The 21347-nt window shown below is 42.0% G+C and overlaps 3 protein-coding genes across 6 annotated transcripts; 2 read left to right on the forward strand and 1 right to left on the reverse strand.

Annotated features, from left to right (window-relative positions):
* Positions 1–3824: 3824 nt before the first annotated feature.
* Positions 3825–8711, reverse strand: LOC119308741 (meiotic nuclear division protein 1 homolog). Its single transcript, XM_037584880.1, has 10 exons — positions 8586–8711; positions 7991–8071; positions 7090–7206; positions 6699–6737; positions 6304–6411; positions 6169–6231; positions 6038–6089; positions 5835–5879; positions 5672–5751; positions 3825–4184 (listed from the first exon to the last, which is right to left on the reverse strand). Exons 1-10 carry the CDS (start codon positions 8586–8588, stop codon positions 4149–4151), a joined length of 624 nt encoding a protein of 207 aa, XP_037440777.1. The 5' UTR covers positions 8589–8711; the 3' UTR covers positions 3825–4148.
* A 155-nt stretch (positions 8712–8866) lies between these two features.
* Positions 8867–12936, forward strand: LOC119308738 (SURP and G-patch domain-containing protein 1-like protein). 4 transcript variants are annotated; one of them, XM_037584878.1, is made up of 9 exons: positions 8867–8985; positions 9299–9698; positions 10603–10729; positions 10840–10946; positions 11035–11178; positions 11566–11703; positions 11795–11974; positions 12268–12446; positions 12534–12936. In XM_037584878.1, exons 2-9 carry the CDS (start codon positions 9311–9313, stop codon positions 12558–12560), a joined length of 1290 nt encoding a protein of 429 aa, XP_037440775.1. In that variant the 5' UTR covers positions 8867–8985; positions 9299–9310; the 3' UTR covers positions 12561–12936. The 4 variants fall into 4 exon arrangements, with proteins under 4 accessions (XP_037440775.1, XP_037440772.1, XP_037440774.1 ...); XM_037584875.1 differs by having other exon boundaries at positions 8875–8985; positions 9309–9698; XM_037584877.1 differs by having other exon boundaries at positions 8875–8985; positions 9309–9698; positions 11035–11145.
* A 4204-nt stretch (positions 12937–17140) lies between these two features.
* On the forward strand, positions 17141–19358 carry LOC119308740 (ras-related protein RGP1-like). The gene is made up of 2 exons (XM_037584879.1): positions 17141–17805; positions 18690–19358. The coding sequence occupies exons 1-2, from the start codon at positions 17573–17575 to the stop codon at positions 19135–19137; spliced, it is 681 nt and encodes a 226-aa protein (XP_037440776.1). The 5' UTR covers positions 17141–17572; the 3' UTR covers positions 19138–19358.
* The last annotated feature ends 1989 nt before the right edge of the window (positions 19359–21347 follow it).

The following is a 21347-nucleotide window of genomic DNA, read 5'->3' on the forward strand; positions in this document are numbered from 1 at the left end:
GTCATAGCATTATATGTCTGAGTTCCTTGATTAGCATGTTGGATGGTTAATATTTTATTCTGAAACAAACCGTCACCATGAAAACTTTTGAGAAAAAGTTCAAAATGTTCACCAACTATTTTATTTCCCACAAAAGTGGGTAGAGGTTGAAATGTTCTCCTAGCCTAAACCTTTTGACACTAGTGCAGATCCATCCATTGCACGCGATTAGAAATCTCTAACGCACACGATATGTGAATTGTCGTCTTGCCATGGTGTGCGATAGGGGGTGCATCGCACACGATATGGGCTACCTGTGTGCAATAGGGGAACCCATCTCACGCGATAAACTCGGAGCGAACGTGTGTGATGGGATGAGCTATTGCACACATTTAGCCAGACGAGTATGTGTGAGATATAGGTCGTACATCGCACATGATTATTATGTAGGAGTCATGTGTGTTTGTATACCTCATTGTTCGCGCGTGGAGAAGCACTACCATGTATTTTTATTGATCGCACACGATTTTATTGTGGGGAATGTGTGTGTTGGTTTGTCCATTGCACACAATGTCATATATATATATATATATATATATATATATATATATATATATATATATATATATATATATATATATATATATGTCAAAATCGTGTGTGTTGGTTCGTAGCGGCACACGCTGTGTCATAATCGTATGTGTTTCATGTGTTCATTGCACACACTTTGATATACGCAACCCTGTGAAATGCAATGACCAGAATAGCAGATTTATTTGCTCATCGTTACAATTATCAAATTCACATTTCATATCCAACAAATGTTCACCATAATTTTATATTCAACACACAACACATTTCGTATGCAGCAAATGTCCACCATGATTTCATATAATTGACATCTAAAACTTTTGAAAAGTGGCATCATATACGGTGAATAGTGAATACACAGATGGATCTCATATGAAAAGTTGCTGAAGCAGAAGGCAAATATAGTGCCTTTGATGATCTTAAAGGTATGCGCAACTGTGGGGCAACACATGTGGATAATCGCCTGCCCGTCCTTCACCCTTTTGAGGAAGACTTCAGTATTGTACTGTGGGCGTTGTATAAATATCTCCCTTGCCTCTTGAGCATACAAGTGATTTGAGAGATAATCATTGGTGAACTACTTTGAAAAATACTGAAATCAAATATATTCGTAATTTTGTTGTCTAAATATTCAAATATTGTGTGTAAGAAAAAAAGGTTGATGAGTGTATTTTTTACACTCATTCCACCATTGTTCAAACCAGATATTCATGGATATTCCAAGATAATGACTTTGTCATTTTTGACACTTCAATATTTTCTTCGTTCTATGTTCTCTCTCGTAGGACTTTTCAAGTGTGTAGAAAATTACCTAAACCTTGAAATTCAAGGACACACTATTGCATGTATATCTTCACACAAAAGCTATGTCAGATTTCCCATCAATTCCTCTCGAGGGTGTCGCTCTTTTATCACTTTATCATCCCTCTTTGTGCTCTGTGTGAGTCTTCCTTCATCTGGTTGCCCCTATAGACTTCTTTCATTGCCCCATCATAAGAAACTAGACTGCATTAGTTGATTCAGGACGCAAAAAGTATATCACAGATTCTTGTTAGATAGTGACCATAGTATTATCAATCCTTGTCATAGTTGCCTTTACAATTTATCAACCACATCCACATCAAGCTTGTTCTACAGAGAACATTAGGTAATACTTTCCAAAGCATGAGTAATTCTTCACAAGGTGTGGAGAACAGCAACCAAATAGGTGAGTTGACAATTAAGCACCGGTTTAATCTATAGAAATATATAACTTTATCTGCGGGAAAATAAAAATTTACTTAAGTCCTTAATTACTTAGTAGGTTAAGAATATAGTGGTGGTACAAATATTGAACAAATACTGTAATACTGATTTATGGACAAATGACATTATCACATTAATTAGTAGAGGAATTATACACTATCATAGGCATTAGTTAGTCCTCTTGATGTTCATGTTCATACATACTATATAATCCGCATAAATATTCATTTCCAGATATTTGGACAAAAATTGACATGTTATTTCCTCGGATTTATAGCAGCACGCACATGACATTTTTTTACAAAATCCAAAAAAGAACAATCAAACAATTATCTATCACAGTTCCCAGCTTTCACGAAAAGCCCCTCTCGACCTTATTCTGGAGTATGGGCTGGATTGCACGGAAGGCGTACAGATTGCAACATATGAATAGGCTGAATGAAAGCAAGGTTCAAGGTTATACTCAGTATGGTTGCAGCATATGAATAGGCTGGATTGCACGGAAGGCGTACGTTTCAAGCTAGCAACCTCTGTAGTACAGTTTGTCTGCAATCTTACAATGATAGTGCTCTTTTTTCATGAGACCGAGAAGGAACTAAAACCCTGCTAACATGTGGTTGTATAGACTATAGACTATACCCAAGCCACGCCTTCTTTGGAAAAACTGACATGAGGGCTAAGATTATATATGAACCAACTACCACACGGCTAGGAAATTATTCACTCCATTCACAAATATAAGATGTTCTAACTTCATTCTGAATCAGATGTATATAGATACGTTTTAGTGTTCCTTCACTCATTTCAGTCCATGTGTAGTCTATATTAAAATATCCAAAAACATCTTATATTTGTGAACGGAGGGAGTACTTCCTAACTGTTCCCACTATTTTTCATATCAGAGAACTTATTTTTGCCAACCTACGGTCTAAATGACACCATAGGAAAATCTCCTATAAGATTCCATTACTACAAAATTCGCATGTCATTTTTTTAAGGGAAGAACCAGTGAAATTCGCTTGTTAACCCCCTCATGCAGAAACTTGCACTCTGAACAAACTAAGCCTCTAAGAACACACACAGGAGACCAGCGAGAAAGTCACCCCCACAGGAGAGGATCGAAATGAATAATTAAGCCTGGTGTTATTTTCAGCACGAGACACTGAATGTTCTCTGAGAACAAATGTCAAAGCGCTGAATGTTCAGAAGTTCCATCATGACACGGTCTTTGGCCTATCTGCTATGCTTGCAAAATCGTGCAGTATCTTCCTGATGTAGTACTAGTAATTCATGGTGGGCAACGAGGTCAAAGTCAAAAACAGCTCCGGTATTTGTTTCGTATTACTGCGAATTACTGCAAAAATGGGTGGTTAGCCACCTTTTTTGCCCCCTTTGTAACTTGATAACAGAATTGTGCTTATACATATACTCCCTTAAGTGTCTCAACTTTAATACAACTTTGTATTAGGGACAACTTTAGTACAACTTTATACTATAGTTAGTACAAAGTTAAAACACTTATTTTGGGACGGAGGGTGTATAAAATACAATGACTGTGCTTACGAAGAACCACACTTTTCCAGCTTTTGGTTTCCACGGCCGTTAGACCATAGCTTACAACAGCAACGACATACTAAGCACCCACATGCCTTAGCAAAACGAAGCCTCAATGGTCACAGCAATGGATACCTTTTTTTCTTTTTTCTTCTTTTCTAGTAGGTACTCCCTCGAGCGTCAAAAACACTCTTATATTAGAGTAGTATTTTGTGCTAAAAAATAAAATACTACTCATTTTGCTCCGTATGTAGTCACTTGTTGAAATCTCTCAAAAAACAAATATTTAGAAACGGAGAGAGTAGTAACCAAAACATGACAACAACGCAAAAGACAAAATCCAGATTCTTGCGGCCAGGGTGTGAAAGAATATTGGAGAGAAGACCTATTTCTATTTGGGAACGTCCTCCATATAGAATAAGAGGCCTGTTCTACCTTTCGCAAGGTCGTGTTAGTTACGTGTCATTCTAGTCTCTTCTTATTTCAGATCCTTCTACTTTTCCTCGTCAGATTGCTAATCTCTTAAATGCATGTGCCAAATTCATCTTGTAGCACCGTTTTATCGTACAACATTTTCTCCTGACGACAATTATAGGCAAGGCATCTGACTTTTACATAACAGAGCATGTGCGATAATGGCATCATCTGCTCAAAAGTTAAATAGCCGACGGTACGGGTGATTCTCACCAATTTTTGGTGAACTACTTTAGATCCAACACCACGTGCTGAGGGAGATTGCATACGATGATTGCAATAGGGCATATGCAGGCTGTTGAGCATTACTGCAGATACTCAAAGTCTTCAGTTATGCCCACCTGAAATTTAACGACAATACACGTCAGAAGAAAGCAGAATTGGTTTGTGAAATAAAATCGTCTTGTCGAGGACATGATGATATGCATTGCTGAGGGAGTGAGGGTGCAAACAAGCCCACGCTTTTCCCCAAGATGAAGCCATATCTCAAACTTTATTAGTAGTTGTTACGTGTGACATCAATCAAATCAATCCATCAAAACTACTCTATCTTCACCTTCGAAACATTCAATTCTTTATACACATGTTTCCATCTCCTAGCAAGCACAAACTAGTAAAAGGATGGCAGGAACTTCTGAATTCTGGTGTCCTATTTGATTATGCCGGCAGCATGGCATGCCATTTTACTCTTAGTTTCTTAAACACTTAAATTGATCAAGCTGAACACATACGGTGAAGGAGCTCTACTGGACAAAAAGGCTTCACAATTAAGTGGGCAAGCAGCTTCGAGGGATATAAACACAATGCCTCACGTAGATCCACTACTCCATGGATAAAAGATACATGGCACAAGCCACATCTAGTCCACGAAGATGGGTTAGTCGCAGCCTTTTTTATGCCTGATGGCAGTCATAAGTTTGTTATGTTATTATAGGAGACATGAGCTGCAAGAACAAATAACAGATGGACATGGTTTATTGGCTCATAGTTATAGAGCTGGTCCGAAGTTAGCTATTGGGTTATTGTGGTCAGTTGACCGGCCGAGAGCAAATTCCTTTGTAAATATGTGATACTTAATACTCCCTCCGGTCCATAATAAGTGTCGCAGCTTTGAATTAAGGTTGAACTAAGCTTAGTTCAAAACTGCGACACTTGCTTCGGATCGGAGGGAGTATTAATTAGTAGATGACAGTGACACCGGTGCAATGGAGGCTGCCCCGCTCCTCTTCTCAGGTGTCTACACCCCTGTTCTAGAGCCCAAATGGCAAGCATACAGCAAATTCTAGTGTTCATGTACCGCAGCCTTACATAATCAGCATAACCATCATGTTACAGCAATATTACTGAAGGAAAAGAAAGAGTTCCAGAACATTGTGTAGGTAGTTAACAAGAAAGAAGAAATATATTGGCTGACCAGCAAAAAAGATCTAGCTGTGGCTAGCAAGGACTTGAAGGATAATAAAGGTTTACTGTACATGCATGCTAATTTACTTGCTAATATAGTAATATCAATGAGGCAGGTGATCTTAAGTTTCCTATATTTATGGTTTCATCCATTTGAATGTTTTTTATGCTCATCAATAGTTATTGTTGCACTTGCCCAGAACCATGTCAATCCACTCTGTACTGTACCAATGAAAATGTCCAAGCAGCATTCTACTAACTACAAACTGTTGATTCTTCCAATCTTCAAGCGATGCTTATGAATCATTGGTTTCAATCATATATCGACCCAAGAAGTCAAGTAACAACATGCCATCTCTCTAGTTTCCAAATTTCCCTTCCAAATTTTAATCGTATATCGACCCAAGAAGGGCAGAAAACATACCTCCCTGTACATGTGTTCAAGCTGTTCTTTTGCTTGCGGGAATGTAGTTGAACACCATTGTTGCAAAGTGAAGATGTTGTCTGAAGTTTCATTCAAAATGATATTAGCCTAAGTGATGATAGGCAACCGAAAGCATAAAGTTGACAAGTGGAATTAATAGTACCTGTCCATCTGTTAGCTGCCGAATGGGCAACCTCAGTAGCATCCTCTGCAATCATCACCATACAGTTTAGAATAAAGTAATTTACTGCAAGAACTAAGATGAAACGGGATGTTTGCATGGAAACAAGGTCAGAGCGATGTATCAAAACAATAATGTCCAAGTGCCAACGCCCATAGTAAAATGAGGAATGATGGATCTCATACTCATCGCCTCTAGTGCAGATGGATCACTATCAGCATAGGCAGCTAGTTCTTCCTGAAACGAGTACAGAAAATGTTGAGCTGCACATGGCACTGATAAGAACTAATTAAGAGATTAACAGATGTAAATGAACCTTTAACTTCTTATGGCGTAGCTCTACAGCCTTCAGCTCCTCCAAAGCGTCTTCTCTCTCATCCTAGAGGAATGTACATGAGTTGATCTACATGCTCCTTGCACAGCTCAATAGAGGAGATGGAGAACAACTTACAGTGTCTTCCCTGCCTCTTTTCAAGTCGTCTCTCTGCTCAAGAAGCTCCATGTAACGTTTTTTAGAGTTTGAAAGATCAGACTCCAGCTTATTGTAGGTAGTCCTCAGCTAAAAACAAATTCAAAGAAGAGGATTAGCCTGAATCTCTATTCTAACATTTAATGATCAACAAGGATACGGAAGTGCACTAGAAAGAGATTAATTTATTGAGATTTTTCTACTCTGCATCACTGTTATAAGTCGCTCTTAAGAAGTTACAGGTGATGGACTTAATTGGTATCAACATGTGTTGTTGGTTGTCGTGGAAGTCCAACCATACATACATGCAAAGTCAAAGTTTAATAATGACATTATGCAATGAAAGAAGAGCAGAGTTCAGTTTATCATAGCAATACCTGATTTCCGGCACAACTGGGAAGACTCCAAAAGTACACCTGCAAGGATACTAATAAGTTCAGAAACTAGAAACTAGAGGTACATGGATGATAATGTAAGTCAAACAAACAATTGGCATGCCCTCTCTTTGTGATGCACACAGCATGCAAAGCTACAGTATGTTCGACTCATGCACAATATCTTGAAGAACGTATTATCTTAACTAAATCATTGAAGAACACGATAAGTCGATAAACCTTTTGTGAATTAAAGATAGATCAACTTAATGCATATCCTATATGCAAATAGCTACATGACCGGGAAGTGTGAAGACAGTTATTCTTTTCCAATTCATGCTACACAAACATATAAGCAGAAATTCTACAATAACTGGTAAGCAGAAGAACTTACAGAAGTTCCTATTTTGTCTCTCAAGACAAGATCATCATCCACCAGGCTTTGCACAACATCCTTAACAGACTGGCTGATCACTCCTTTTTTAGGACCCATCTTCTCAAGCTCTTTAAGCTGAAAGAGCAAAGACAGTTAGAGATTTATGGAACACCAAAACATATTGAACAGTCTACACGGAGAAACAATAACTATGTACATATTAACGAGTGTTTGTAAGGCAAAAAAACAAAAGGCGGCATGCCTGCATGAGCATCCAAACCTAAACTTTAAGTACACTGAAAACAGAAGTTCATCAAAGCATGATGACACTGGTATACAGTTGTATATAGTACTCCATCAGTGTATATTGAACCTACATGTACATATTGAACCTACAACTTTAGCCTAAACTTTTAAGTATAACTTTGACCTAAACTTTAACCATCAGTGTAGTAATGATGACGCTGCATGTGCATATTGAACCTACAACTTTAACCTAAACTTTGGAGTATTATACATACTGTTAGCACTAATATATACAGTTGTAGGTTCAGGTATTAATGGTGAAGAGTAGCTGGAAACAGATACTGATTTCTTGTGGAAAAATACATAATGTAAGATGGAGGTGACAATTTGATACTTTAAAATCAATACATAGCACGAAAACAGGAATGAACTGCAGAAATTAGCTTGGCATCTGGCATATCACTAGCTTACTTCAATCACCAACTTTCCAAAGTATAATTAAACTACATAAAAGACCTGTCGGTACATCTTCAAGCTAAAACTTCCACATTAGCACCAGAAAGAAAATAACCCATGAGTTTGTTGCTTCTGAACAAAAAGCAGTCACTGCAAACAGCTAATCTTGCTATACTGAGGTAGAATAGTACAACGAAATCTCCACAGAAGATCTTACCAGATAGAAGTCTTGACTCTCGTAAAATATTTGAAGCATTTGCTCCCGCTTCTCCTCCAAGGAAAGGCCCCTCTTCTTAGACTAAGCATGATATGGAAAATAATCAGCTAAACATCATCCATTTATTTTACAGTATATAAAGATGCTTGCAGATACAAGAAAAGGTCAGCACAATTCCAAATTTGTCGTAGGGAATGTAGTACTACCAACACAGCCCCATGGCATTGTAAACCCCGACTGCACCCAGCAGCATACCCAGTGACCCACAAGCAACTGACAGTCTGAGATTTGCCGAGGCAGCACGTATGCTACGCCAAACTGAATTATATGGCTGTAAGCTGCAAAATGCACCTTAAATACGATGGCCGGCAGCGTGATAGCGGAAAACCTAGTGCCGGAAGGAAGATTCACAGTCCGAAATGTACCGACCTCTCCAATCTAAGACTCCTCGGTGTACAACCCAACTACCTCGCGCGCAAGAGGGAACTTCGCTTCCAGTTCAGCCGATTCAGGGACCCGGCGGCGGCCCCGACCAAATTCGGCGGCGACTGGTGCGCAAGGCTGAAGAAGAGGGTCGGGAGGAAAAGGAACTCACCATTGCAGGCTATAGAGCACCGCCGAGCCGGTTGAGAGGGAGGGCGGGGCGGCAGCCGGTCGCCGGAGACGGGAGGTTGGCGTCGCCGGAGAGTAAACGCCCGCCGAGAGACGCGAGAGCGAGAGGGGAAGGCCGGTCGGTTTCGGTTTGCTTCTATAGACGAGGGAGCGTTTTGGACCCCGGGGCCTGCCTAGGAATTGGGCTCCTGGGCTGCGCCGACGCAGGCCCGCGGCCTGGGCCCGGAACCCGACTTGTCTCTGCCTCTCCCACCCACGCGGAGTCGAGTCGGCATCATTCCATCGTCATATTCTCTCTCTCTCCTCCCCGATTCCCCACCACCACCCATCGCACCAAATTCCTTTCTAGGGTTTGGTTCCCCCGTCCGGTCTCTCTCGATCAGGTAACTCTCCCTTGCCATCCGCCCTCCCGCCCGATCCGATCCAGCGATTCGAGGCCTCGCATCTCCGTCGATGAATTTCCCCCCATTTTTTGCACGCCAAGTTTCGGCTGAATCGGCCGGTCGTTGCTTGTAGATTTATAAATTTGTTGAAATTTTTCTGAGGGGGAGGCTAGATTCCCATCCTTCCGGAAGTAAATAAATAGGGATGATCGCTTGCATGCATGCGTCTAGGGTTTATTTCGGTGGATTATGTTCCGTAGACCTGTTACCTTTTGTGTGACCACCATGGCGGTGTCTTGATTGGAGCTTAAAGGATTGTGTAGCCATGGATAAGGGCCTCTTCGCCAACGACGGCTCCTTCATGGAGAGATTCAAGCAGATGCAGCAGGAGATGCAGGACAAGGAGAAGCCCGCAGCCCCCGCCACCACCACTGGTGCTGTCTCCTCTGCGCCGGCCAAGCCTGTCAACCCCAAGACGCCCCTTGTCATTGTGGCAAACAAGGGGCCGCTCGAGGTGAAGAAGTCCGGCTCGGTCTTGTCGGGCGGGAAGCTGGCCTTTAGCCTCAAGAAGAACAAGATCCCCATTGTGCCTGTCAAGTTTGGAGCCGAGGAGGAGGACGACGATGACGTTGCCGGTGTGGAGAGGGGGGATCATGCGAAGCGGCACAAGTCCATTGATGCTCCCTCAGCTGCTGCCCCAGCTAGGGTTGTTGGTAATCATTTTGTTTCATTTGCTGCTATTACTGTATTTCTCTCTTATGAATACTCTCTGAGATCATATGCCCTTACCATGGGTAGTAGCTTTAAGGGCTTCGAATTCTGACAAATATTTTTGAACATTAGAAATGTTGTATCTTCTATGCACATGTGTTCAATTGTGATCAAGATTGTCTCAAATGTGATGAACTTATTCTGAGCTAAACATGTTGGTGCAAAAAACAGTTGTTTCTTGGCTCTTGACCTGAGAATTGCAATACTTACAAAGATACACTGCTTATCTGATATTTTAATCATCATAGTATTTAAATCTTACCTGTCAACTTAACTAATAAAATCAATTGACATTGCACAACACCAGTGAAACTCTGCTTTTGCCTAGCCATGCATAAATTAGCAGCTTGTCAAATATGGACTTCAGTCCTCAGCATCTAATATGCTCCAACTGGTGTTATTTAACTAATAAAATCAATTTACATTGCACCAGTGAAACTCTGCTTTTGCCTAGCTATGCATAAATTAGTAGCTTGTCAAATATGGACATCGGTCCTCGGCATCTGTAATATTCTCCAACTCCTATTATTTAACTACTAATAAAATCAATTTACATTGCACACTACCAGTGAAAATCTGCTTTTGCCTAGCCATCCATACATTAGTAGCTTGTCTAATATGGACATCAGTTCTCAGCACCTGTAATATGTTCCAAATGCTATTAGCAGCAGAAAGTTGTGAAGGTTTTGGTTTTTTTTATGGCTGCAGCTTATAGATTAACTGTATCGACGTGGCTGGGAAGGATGTTGATTGAAAGGGTTGGAAATATGGCGCTACTGCTACTGCAGTAATTTGCATTCCCTTGTTCACGCGCTTGATATTAATGAGTTCTTAAGTGACATGCAGCCTCAGCACCACCAAATGATATGACAGTGAGGCAGGTTGCTGACAAATTAGCAAGCTTTGTTGCCAAAAATGGGAGACAGTTTGAGGATATTACACGCCAGAAGAATCCTGGAGATTCACCATTCAAGTATGACGGCCCTAGCTTTGCTTATCAACGCAAAAAAAAAATGCTTACATTAAATTTGGAGATCGGAATTGTATTGCAATAATAAACTCTTAACCTTTGGTTATTTGCAGGTTTCTGTTTGATAAGAACTGTTCAGACTACAAATATTATGAGACTCGGCTTGCTGAAGAGGAAAAGGTGCATGCTCAGACAAAGGATGCTCAGGCTTCAAAAATTGGTTCGTGTCAGACAGACAATATCATTACTTTTGGTATCACTTATCATCAATGCAAGTTCTGATGGCATATTTTCTTGGTAAAATGCAGTTAATTCAAGCACTGCAAGCTCCATAGCACATACTGGTACACAGAGAAGCTCATTTGAACAAAGATCTAACTATCAAACACCTGCTTCCGCTTTATATGGGGCATATGAAGGTAGTTCATCCCAGGGAAGCTCATCTAGTCATGGTAAGTTACTTGAGGTGTCTTTGCGGATCACTTTCCTTTTCTTAAGCTTGCGTGCTACTCTGGTTTGATTGCTTCCACACTATTCCAAAGTTGGGTACGCATGTTATGTAATGTTTTCTTGAGTTCGCAGTTCTGCTCCGTCACTTAATTCATCTGATTTTCTTCTCTGAGTTTTTTGGCATGCTCTGTACTGTAGTATTCGTGTAGCCTAATGAATAGAATGGACATATTATGATGTGCCTTTATGTGAACACCTGAACTCTATATCCTGTTATCATCCTACATTATAGTTTTCTTCAGAAGATGATATGTCTTTTATCTAGCAGTTCGATCCTTTTTTCTGTTTTCTAAATTGTAGTTGGTTGATGCTGTCTCATGTTATTACAGGTGGTCAAAGTATGTCTGCACCCTCAGATCCAGTAGCATTGATGGAATTCTACATGAAGAAAGCTGCACAGGAAGAACGGAAGAGACCACCAAGGCAGTCAAAAGATGAAATGCCACCACCTCCATGCCTTATTCAGGGTAGGGTACATTTTTCACATTTATTGTTCGTCGCTCTGATTGAAGGCTGTAGAGACTTCATATTTGCTATTCATCTTTTCTTTCTTTCCAGGTCCTCCTAAGAAGGGACACCACATGGGAGACTTCATTCCTCAAGAAGAACTCGAGAAGTTCATGGCACGCTGTAATGATGCTGCAGCACAAAAGGCTACCAAAGAAGCTGCAGAGAAGGCTAAGATTCAGGCCGATAATATTGGGCACAAGCTTCTGTCTAAGATGGGCTGGAGGGAAGGTTAGTCTTCAAATTGAAAACTAAACACCAAAGTTCCAGTTCTAGTAAATGCCTGTTTGGCATTGGATCTTACTTGGCCTGTTGGACTCTCTTTTATAACAAGAAACCCAAATGAAACAATGAATCCCGTATTCCTAATAATCCATTTGGCTGGCTGGTGAATTGTTAAGTTTACGTCTGCATGCATTCCCGCTAGCCTCCCCCCTGTTGAACACTTCCGCTCAGTGACCTAATTAATCCTATGATATTGTACCCAATTCAGTTGTAGGTGCTAAATGTAGTTTATTGTGCAGGTGAGGGTCTTGGCAGCGAGAGAAGTGGCCGTGCAGATCCCATTATGGCTGGAGATGTGAAACAGGACCACCTTGGTGTTGGTGCTATCCAACCTGGTGAGGTGTCATCTGAAGATGACATCTACGAGCAATACAAGAAGCGAATGATGCTAGGCTACCGCCATAGGCCAAACCCACTGGTATACTGCCCAGCCAAGCCATGACCTTCTTTAATGAATGATCTGTTATATACTTTTGTCTCATATATGTTGTGCTATTTCCTGCAGAACAACCCAAGGAAACAATACTACTGATACAAGGGGAGGTCAGCCGGGGGGAGACGTAAGAAACCAATTTTGCTGCAATGTTTTGCTCACAGAACTAACTGCTGCTTTGGGAAATGACTAACAGTATTGAAAGCTTTGTTCATCAGCAGAGAAGCCCAGAAGTTGATTTATTCAGCAAGTAACTTGGGATGCCACAGCTTTGGGGCTTCCTGGGGTTCTGCAGTAGCCTTGCTGTTTTAGTGTTTGTTTAAGTACTACTACTATGAATGTGTCCTACGGTGGTGTTTTATGCCAAAGTTGATGTTTCAAATGGTGATGTATTTCTACCTCTGTTGATGGACAATGTAACTTTGTGATTATGGATTTTCTGCTGGGACTTCCTTCAGTTGATTACTGTTTCTTATTTTGGCTAGTGCAAAGCGAGTGTGTGGTTGTAGTTGCTGTTGGTTGTTTTTTGTGGCTACTCCCTCCGTCGTGGTTTATTAGGCACCCTCATATTTGGGTTAAAGTTTAACCATAAATTTAACTACTAAAATATAAACTGTGTCACAAACATTACACTGTGATAACCTCTTTTGAACACAAAGTCAACAGTATACTTTTTATAGCATATATTTTATATTTTATTAGTCACATAGATGGTCAAAATTCCCCTAAAAATTATTAATAGGTTTTTGAGTAGTAAGGCTTATCTTTTATGATGCTTGGATTGGATGGTGAACTTCAAAAAGTCACGTCATCTCTTCTTCCTACCATCTACACCTTTGCTAGTTTTATGAAGATGAGATCTTGTTTTAATTACGGAGTTAGTACCAATAGAAAGCACCCATACGCAGGCGCATGTGCTCACTCTCAATAATCTCAGACCACCATTACATCAACATCCAATTGTTTTCAGTCTGCTACACAAATTAACTTTTTTGGAATAGAAATAAATATCATAAGATTGTTTCCAGTCTAAAAAAAACTATCAAACTACCGGATGAGATGAAATTGCTGAAAAATCTAGGAGAACTGTCCGATCGAAACTGTTTGGCAGACGACAAAGGCATGCACGACAGCTGCACGGCGGGAGTGATGGCCGTCTGCTACCCTTTGATGATACAGTTGAACGAACGGATATGCACTATCATGCACAAATCGTTTGAAACCATCGTGTGCATAGCAGCACTGCTATTCGATTGAAGCTACCAGAAATGATTTTGTGAAGATGTCATATGTCAAGTTAGCAAAAAGGGAATAAAATCATCCAGTGTTCACATGAAATAAATCCACATATTTGACATGTTGCGGACGGTTTACCTTACTAAGAAATTGATATTACCAAATAGTTGTATTTTTTCCCAAGGAAAAGCAAACAAAATCTTACCACAGGGAGGTTACTTTCTGCAAAGAAAGAGAAATATGAGATTACTTCTTATCGAGAAGGAGAAATTTGTGATTACTGTCTGTAGAGGAGAGATCTGACATCAAAAGAACAATACCATGTAGACCCCACAAGAACAATGCCATGTAGGGACTTTGATAAACTAAGCATCTCGAACACCGTTACCATCCCTTCATCTGTCATCTTATCCCTTTCCTGCCTTATGTCAATCAACATTATCAGTGTTTAGCACATGACCAACAGTATGTGGACGCAGGAACCCAAGAAACGTAGTGCAGGCTCAATTTCTTTTCCTAAAATCTAAAAAGTGCATACGCACTGTTTGGGCGAGCCGAGCGGCCGGCTCCTGGCCACTCGATTCCGCGCAGACATAGACCAGGTGTCATCTGTGTTGAATTATTTGAACTGGTTTTGGACTGTTGCTCTTTAAAATAGTGGACCAGGGAATATAATTAGAAGGAAAAGTAGTACGTGATGTCTATTCTCTCTCATGTGACTGAGTTAACAACCTTTCACAAAAATTTAAAAAGTCATATCTTTCAAACCTTGCATCGGAATTCAGATCCGTTTTCACCTTTGGACTCCTCACATCGAGATCTTTAAAACTAGATCCCGCATGGGTATGTTTCGATGAAATTTTTTGATGCGAACTTTGGAGCTATATGGTGCAACTTTAGTACTGTGTTGTGCAACTTTAGTACTACATGGTGCAACTTTTTTCAAAACAAAATTTTAGAGCTGCATAATCCAACTTCCTATGAGGTTGCAACATAGCAACCATGACAACCTAATTTGCAACTAGTCTATTGCCGTGGCCAACTACCTAGTCATAGATGTGCAACCATCCTCCCTACTTGTAATGTAGTCTAGTTACACACACATTGATGTTTACTTGACAGAAATACTATTGCACACACATATGCTTAGTTGGCTTTTAATGTAGTCTAGTTGCATACACATTGATGTTTTGTTGGCTTGTAGTGTAGTCTAGTTGCATACACATTGATGTTTAGTTGACTTATAATGTAGTCTAGTTGCACACACATTGATGTTTAGTTGGCAGGAAGACTAGTTGCGCACACATATGCTCAGTTGGCTTGTAATGTATTCTAGTTGCACACACATTGATGTTTAGTTGGCAGAACACTAGTTGCACACACACATATGCGCAATCGAGGCGGCAATGTAGTCTAGTTGCACACACATTGATATTTAGTTGGCAGGACTAGTTACACACATATATGCTCAGTTGGCGCGGCAATGTAGTCTAGTTGCACACACATTGACGTTTAGTTGGTAGGAAAACTAGTTCGTCGAAACATCCTCATGTAGGATCTACTTTTAAAGAGCACGTCGCGAGGGTTTCAACTGTGAAAACGTATCTGAATTTCAACACACGGATTAAAAGTTATGCCTTCTTGAAATTTTAAAATCACAAAATAAATACGAACAAACACATGCACATACATATGCATGCACAAGAAAAGATACATATGCTGGCATATAATACGTAGCAAGAAAAGGAACTACTAAACCAAATCTGTAGCATAGACAGGAATAGTACGTGCACACAATTTAGAATTTAGGCCGGCCGCTCGCTAGACTTGCCCATTTCTTTTTATTCCAAATCCATCTGTCATGTCGTTTCCTTTAAATTTGCAGCGTGCACATCCTTTCTGAATTCGACCATTCCTTTAATTTAAATAGCCAAGACAGCCTCAATTCCTTTTTTACTCCCGAAATTTAGCGTTCCTTTAATACCTCCTGAAATCAAGCTGCCTTAATTTGGAGCGTGCACAATTCACTCCTCATAAATTCATCTTTCCTTTAATTTCCGATCCTGTTTAGGCGTCTTGCTCATATCTATTCTGAGCAACTCTCTCTACTGTATAAAAATTGATGAAAATTGTTTTGAAGGAGCGATGTGGGACTAATAATGTGAGGAATCATTGTCCGGCAGGTTGTAGACTGTAGAGAATATCCATGTACATGAATATTGGATAGATGAGATGGTTTGTGGCATGAAGTTATGGTCGAGCCATTTTCTTACAGGTACGAAACAGACGAAAATTTAGTACCACCTCAAATATGTTTTAAATTCAAAAAACTGAAAGCGTAAAACCACAAGAAGAAACGTATTATGACGGTGAACCCGACAAAGTTAATCCGTGCTTTATTATTAAGGAGAGAAATACCAAAAAATACTGTCCGAGCAAAAATCCATCCAAACAGTTTTTTTTCTATACATAAGAATTTTTTGTCTTTCTTGCCACGAATATATTTCCTGGTATTTTTTTCAAGAAATTTCATACGGAAGTAGATTGGAACCTAGATTTGATATCCCAAAATCTCAGGATTTTTTGTTTCAAATTTCTCTGTATTTTTTGATTTAATGTTCGTATAGGGGTGTGGAGCACCATGGTGCTACAAATCCGCTTCTGCGAGGTCTTGTTCGAAAACAAGTGCCAATGTTTCTTTCTTTCGAAAATTTGCTTTACTAAAATTTGTAATCTTGAACTGTCGAACCAGTGACAAAGGAAGTTTTAAACAATATATGTGTAGAAGTAAATTTAATGGAAAAAAAATAGACGAGGGGTCATTTACGAAAACCATTAGCAGCTGGATTATCATGGTATAATCCACCTCATTTCCAAAAGCCAAAACCAATGAAGAAGGACAAAAGGGAAACTGGTTGCTCGATTAAAGGCTGTTGCGTGCGGACGAAGAGTGTCGTTGATCATGGCGCCGTTGCTGTTGGCCGCCTCGAAGCTTTTCCTTGCCTCGCTGCGGCAGCACCAGCAGGCACCGAAAGCCACCCTGCTGCATTGTCCACAACGATGAGTGTCGAATGAAGCAACAAGTGTAGCACGTGGGATTTCGCCGAACGAAAACCAGAACCGCTGCCCAAGTGCCGAGTCGTGCAGGGCGATCGAGGACTTGGGACGTCGTAAAAGTATTTTAATGCGTTATAAGCTCGTTCGCAACGTTTTTTTGCAGTCGGATGATACGTGTGCCATACTGTCATGGTCAATTTCTCCCGAGAACAAGCACCGTTTTTTCTTTACCAAAAAGAACAAGCACTGTTTGTGGCACAGGAGAGAAGGCAACAGCACCGCTGCACCGGTACATTATATATATATATATATATATATATATATATATATATATATATATATATATATATATATATATATGAGCACGTCTTGGCAGCTGATTTTCCACCTCATGTGCATGCCCGCTTTCCTGTTGATCGCTTCAACACAACACTGCTGCTCCTCCCTAATTTTTTAACACTAAACAAACCAAACCAAACCAATTCATCATCATCATCGCCGCCACCACCACCACCATCATCTTCTTCTTCTTCTCCAAATAACAAATCAGCGCTTCGCCAAATCCCACCCACCACTTGCTCCCCTCGCCCTTCTCCTAAATCGCAAGCACTCCCTCCGCCTTCCGCGTTCTTGATGCAACAGACAGTCCTGCGGTTTCAGTAGCCAGGAAGAAGGAGAAAGGGGACGGGACGGATCGCCCTTCCGCCGCGTCTTGACCGGCGCCGGGATCCTGGGAGGAGGTCCTGCTGGTCTGGTCTTGGTTGTTGAGGCAGGGAGATTAAGAGCCGAGAGAGAGAGAGAGAGAGAGAGAGAGGGAGATGTCTCGTGGCGGCGGCTACGGGGAGATGGGGCAGAAGATCGACTACGTGTTCAAGGTGGTGCTCATCGGCGACTCCGCCGTCGGCAAGTCGCAGCTGCTGGCCCGGTTCGCGCGCAACGAGTTCAGCCTCGACTCCAAGGCCACCATCGGCGTCGAGTTCCAGACCAAGACCCTCCAGATCGACAACCGCACCGTCAAGGCCCAGATCTGGGACACCGCGGGGCAAGAGAGGTACGTAAATCACTCATCAAACCCTAAACCCACCGTCACGGCCTCGAGCGTTTTATCTTATCTTCTTGTCTGTTCCCTAGTTATGGTTATGAATGAATGAGGATTGGTGAGTGGAATAGTGATGGATTGGATTTGTCATTGTCCGTGGAGAAATGGCCTTATTACTTGCTCTGTCTCTGCAATTATGATGGAATTGATACACTGTCTGCTGCTTCAAAAGGAAATTATTGTCTGTGGAGAAATGGCCTTATTGTTGCTCTGTCATGCAATTATGATGGAATTGATACACTGTCTGCTTTAAAAGGGAATTATTATTCGTTGTCTCCCTGCTCTGGTGACGTGTCCTCAACCGAAAATTGTGTTTAGAATTGACATACTACAGATGTTAAGCATGTTCGTTTACAACAACGCTAATATTTCCATGGTAACAAATTTGATGTTTGTTTGACCATAATGTAAGATCAGACGGTTACATCAGAATAGCATGCCTTACATTTTGACACCTATCAGGAATTACAGTTACCTATTATCATATATAGTTGTGTATTTTCAGTTAGGGGTAAGATTAGAATCTGCCGAAAAACTTTAACCAACTTCGCAGCAGACTTTAACCAACTTCGCAGCAGTAAAACACAGAAGTATAGCACATTAAGCAGCTTAGACAATAAGTCCCAGCATCAGCTTATGGTACCTAATAGTAATGTCTTTTGGCACCTAAGAGTAATAACTAGCAGTTTGTTGATGAATATTTTGTTAATTTTGCAACTGAACTGTACAGATTGGTGTTGCAAATGAATGGTAACAGTAATACTAGCCTACCCCAGCTTGCTTGCTTATTTGATTGTTCACAGCACCTAAACCAGCTGCACTGAATGTGGTAACAGGTACAGAGCAGTAACAAGTGCCTACTACAGAGGCGCAGTAGGAGCTATGCTAGTATATGACATGACCAAGCGCCAGTCCTTCGATCATATGGCGCGGTGGCTCGAGGAATTGCGAAGCCATGCTGACAAGAACATCGTTATCATGCTCATCGGGAACAAATCGGACCTGGGCTCGCTCCGGGCTGTCCCGACGGAGGATGCCAAGGAGTTCGCCGAGCGCGAGAGCCTCTTCTTCATGGAGACGTCCGCTCTCGAGGCCACCAATGTGGAGAGGGCCTTCATGACAGGCCTCGAGGAGATATACCGCACTGTCAGCAAGAAAAACCTTGTCGCCAACGACGAGGCTAACTCCGGCGGGAACTCGAGCTTGCTGAAAGGAACGAAAGTTATCATCCCTGGCCAGGAGCCGGCCCCTCCGGCCAAGGCAGCATGTTGTATGTCCTCCTAGATACCATCTTGTTTCTGGCAGGCAAAGTTTCTAAGTTGATCCCGCGGCATCGACACGCTGAATGTGTGGGATTCTTGGGAGGAGGGATGTAATTACATGAATAGGTGACTCACATAAATTGTAATCTTGTTGATGATTAGATTTTGTATCTGATTATACAGTGGCGTACAGTTATCACGAATCCTTCTATTTGGGATGTAATTAGCCCAACCTTTCATGCTGGTTTTGCTGTTCTTCTCCCTTTGCTCTCCACAAACATACTAGACCGAAAGCGTGTGCTGCCGCGTATATCTGTCAACGAACTACAGAACGACATGAGGAAAATTGCAAGGGCCGGCTGATACAAATATCTGAATACTTTGGTTGCATGCATCCTACTAGTTGTATAGAGCCTGGGTGTGAGCTTGTTTTGTTTTATATCCGCTTCATATGGCATTATGAGTTGATAAAGTACCCTTTATTGAGAAATAATGTCTGAATACTAATGCAAGAGTACTGTCAATGTTGGTACTCGGTTCATCTCTGTCTTACCGTTCGTCAGGAGTACAGCATGGTAAGCACAGGTGGCATGAACCATATTATGCATTGTTTGAATTGTATAGACTAAAAACAACAAGATATAGCAACTACTTAGGTATTGCTATGATGACTAATTAAATATAGGCTTAAGTGCACTATGAGGATCCTTTGGTTGATATATAGACGGTTTCTTGGCTGTAATTTTGTAGTGTAGTTATGATGATATATTGACTCCGTTAATTCTAAATCCTAGGACCCTAAGCCATTATATTTCCGCATTCGCTAAACATCAAGCACTTGAAAACAAATTCTGTGCCGGTCACTTTTTTCTGCTTCGCCATGAGCACGGGACGAGGAAGCCGTGGACTCCATGGCAAGTGCGAGCTGTCAACGAGCGGGGGCCGGTGATGCTGCAGAGTCGAAGGCGGGAGCGTGTCAGAAACTTGACTGGTGTGGGTCGGGGGTGCAGGGTGGTCGTTGGTATTGTACATTGGGGGAGGGGGCAGGGGGTTAGAGGGCCAGCACCGCGGTGGGGAGGTTGAGGAGAGGGTGAGGCGGCAACACGGTAGCTCCCACCGACTCCGGCTAGAGGAGGCTGGCGATTAGACAACCATTGGTTTTTTGTGACAACAATGTACAACAACACAATAACAATATTCATTCATACATGAGAAACAACAAAGAATTTGGTGCGCACTAGCATGTAAGCAGTGCAAAATTCACAACAATCTACAACAACATTCACAAGTCATAACACATCCATCTCTCAATCTCTCCCGGTTTACATATTGAGAAGCAACACACAACACCAAAGTAGGCACACGGTGGCATTGGTGCACGGTATCATGGTCTTTTTTTCCACTAAAATATGCATGAGCGTGTGTATCATATTGTAGTACTATTAAAGAAGAATGGTGTAACGCCCCGGATTCGATGCGCCAGGTGTCTGCCAGTTATTCGCCGTTGTTGCCATGTCATTTGCTTGCGTGTTGTATTTTGCCATGTCATCATGTGCATCTCATTTTGCATACATGTTTGTCTCATGCATCCGAGCTTTTTCCCCGTTGTCCGTTTTGCAATCCGGCACTCCTATGTCCTCCGGCGCCCCCTTTTACCTCTTTTCATGTGCGGGTGTTAAACTTTCTCAGAATGGCCCGAGGTTTACCAAGAGGCCGTGGTATAGCACCGGTAGACCGCCTGTCAAGTTTCGTGCCATTTGGAGGTCGTTTGATACTCCAACGGTTAACCGGGTAACCGTAGAAGCCCCTTTCTCTTTGCAGCCCAACACCCTTTTAAAGTGGCCCAAAACCCAGCAAACTCCCCTCCATGCTCTCGGTCGTTCGATCACGATCGTGTGGGCGAAACCGCACCTCATTTGGACTCTCCTAGCTCCCTCTACCTATATATATGCCTCCCCCTTCCAAATTCGCGGTGCAAACCCTAGCCATCTTCATCCTCGCGCCGCCGGACATGTCCACCGACGGCCGGACACGTCCAGCCTCTACCTCACCCCGGCGAATCGGGCGTCGCCACGTCACCCCGCCGCCGCCCGCAGCCAATCCGGCTTCGGCACCTCACCCGCGCCCGCACCCTCTCTCTCCTCCCTCCGCCGCGGCCCTGCGGAGCCCGCGGGAGGCCCTCCGGGCCCTGTCGGCCGCCGCCGCCGGCCCGCGCCCCGCGCCACCCGGATC

Source organism: Triticum dicoccoides, chromosome 5B (genome assembly GCF_002162155.2).
Source record: "Triticum dicoccoides isolate Atlit2015 ecotype Zavitan chromosome 5B, WEW_v2.0, whole genome shotgun sequence".
In the NCBI taxonomy this organism is placed as follows: Eukaryota; Viridiplantae; Streptophyta; class Magnoliopsida; order Poales; family Poaceae; genus Triticum; species Triticum dicoccoides.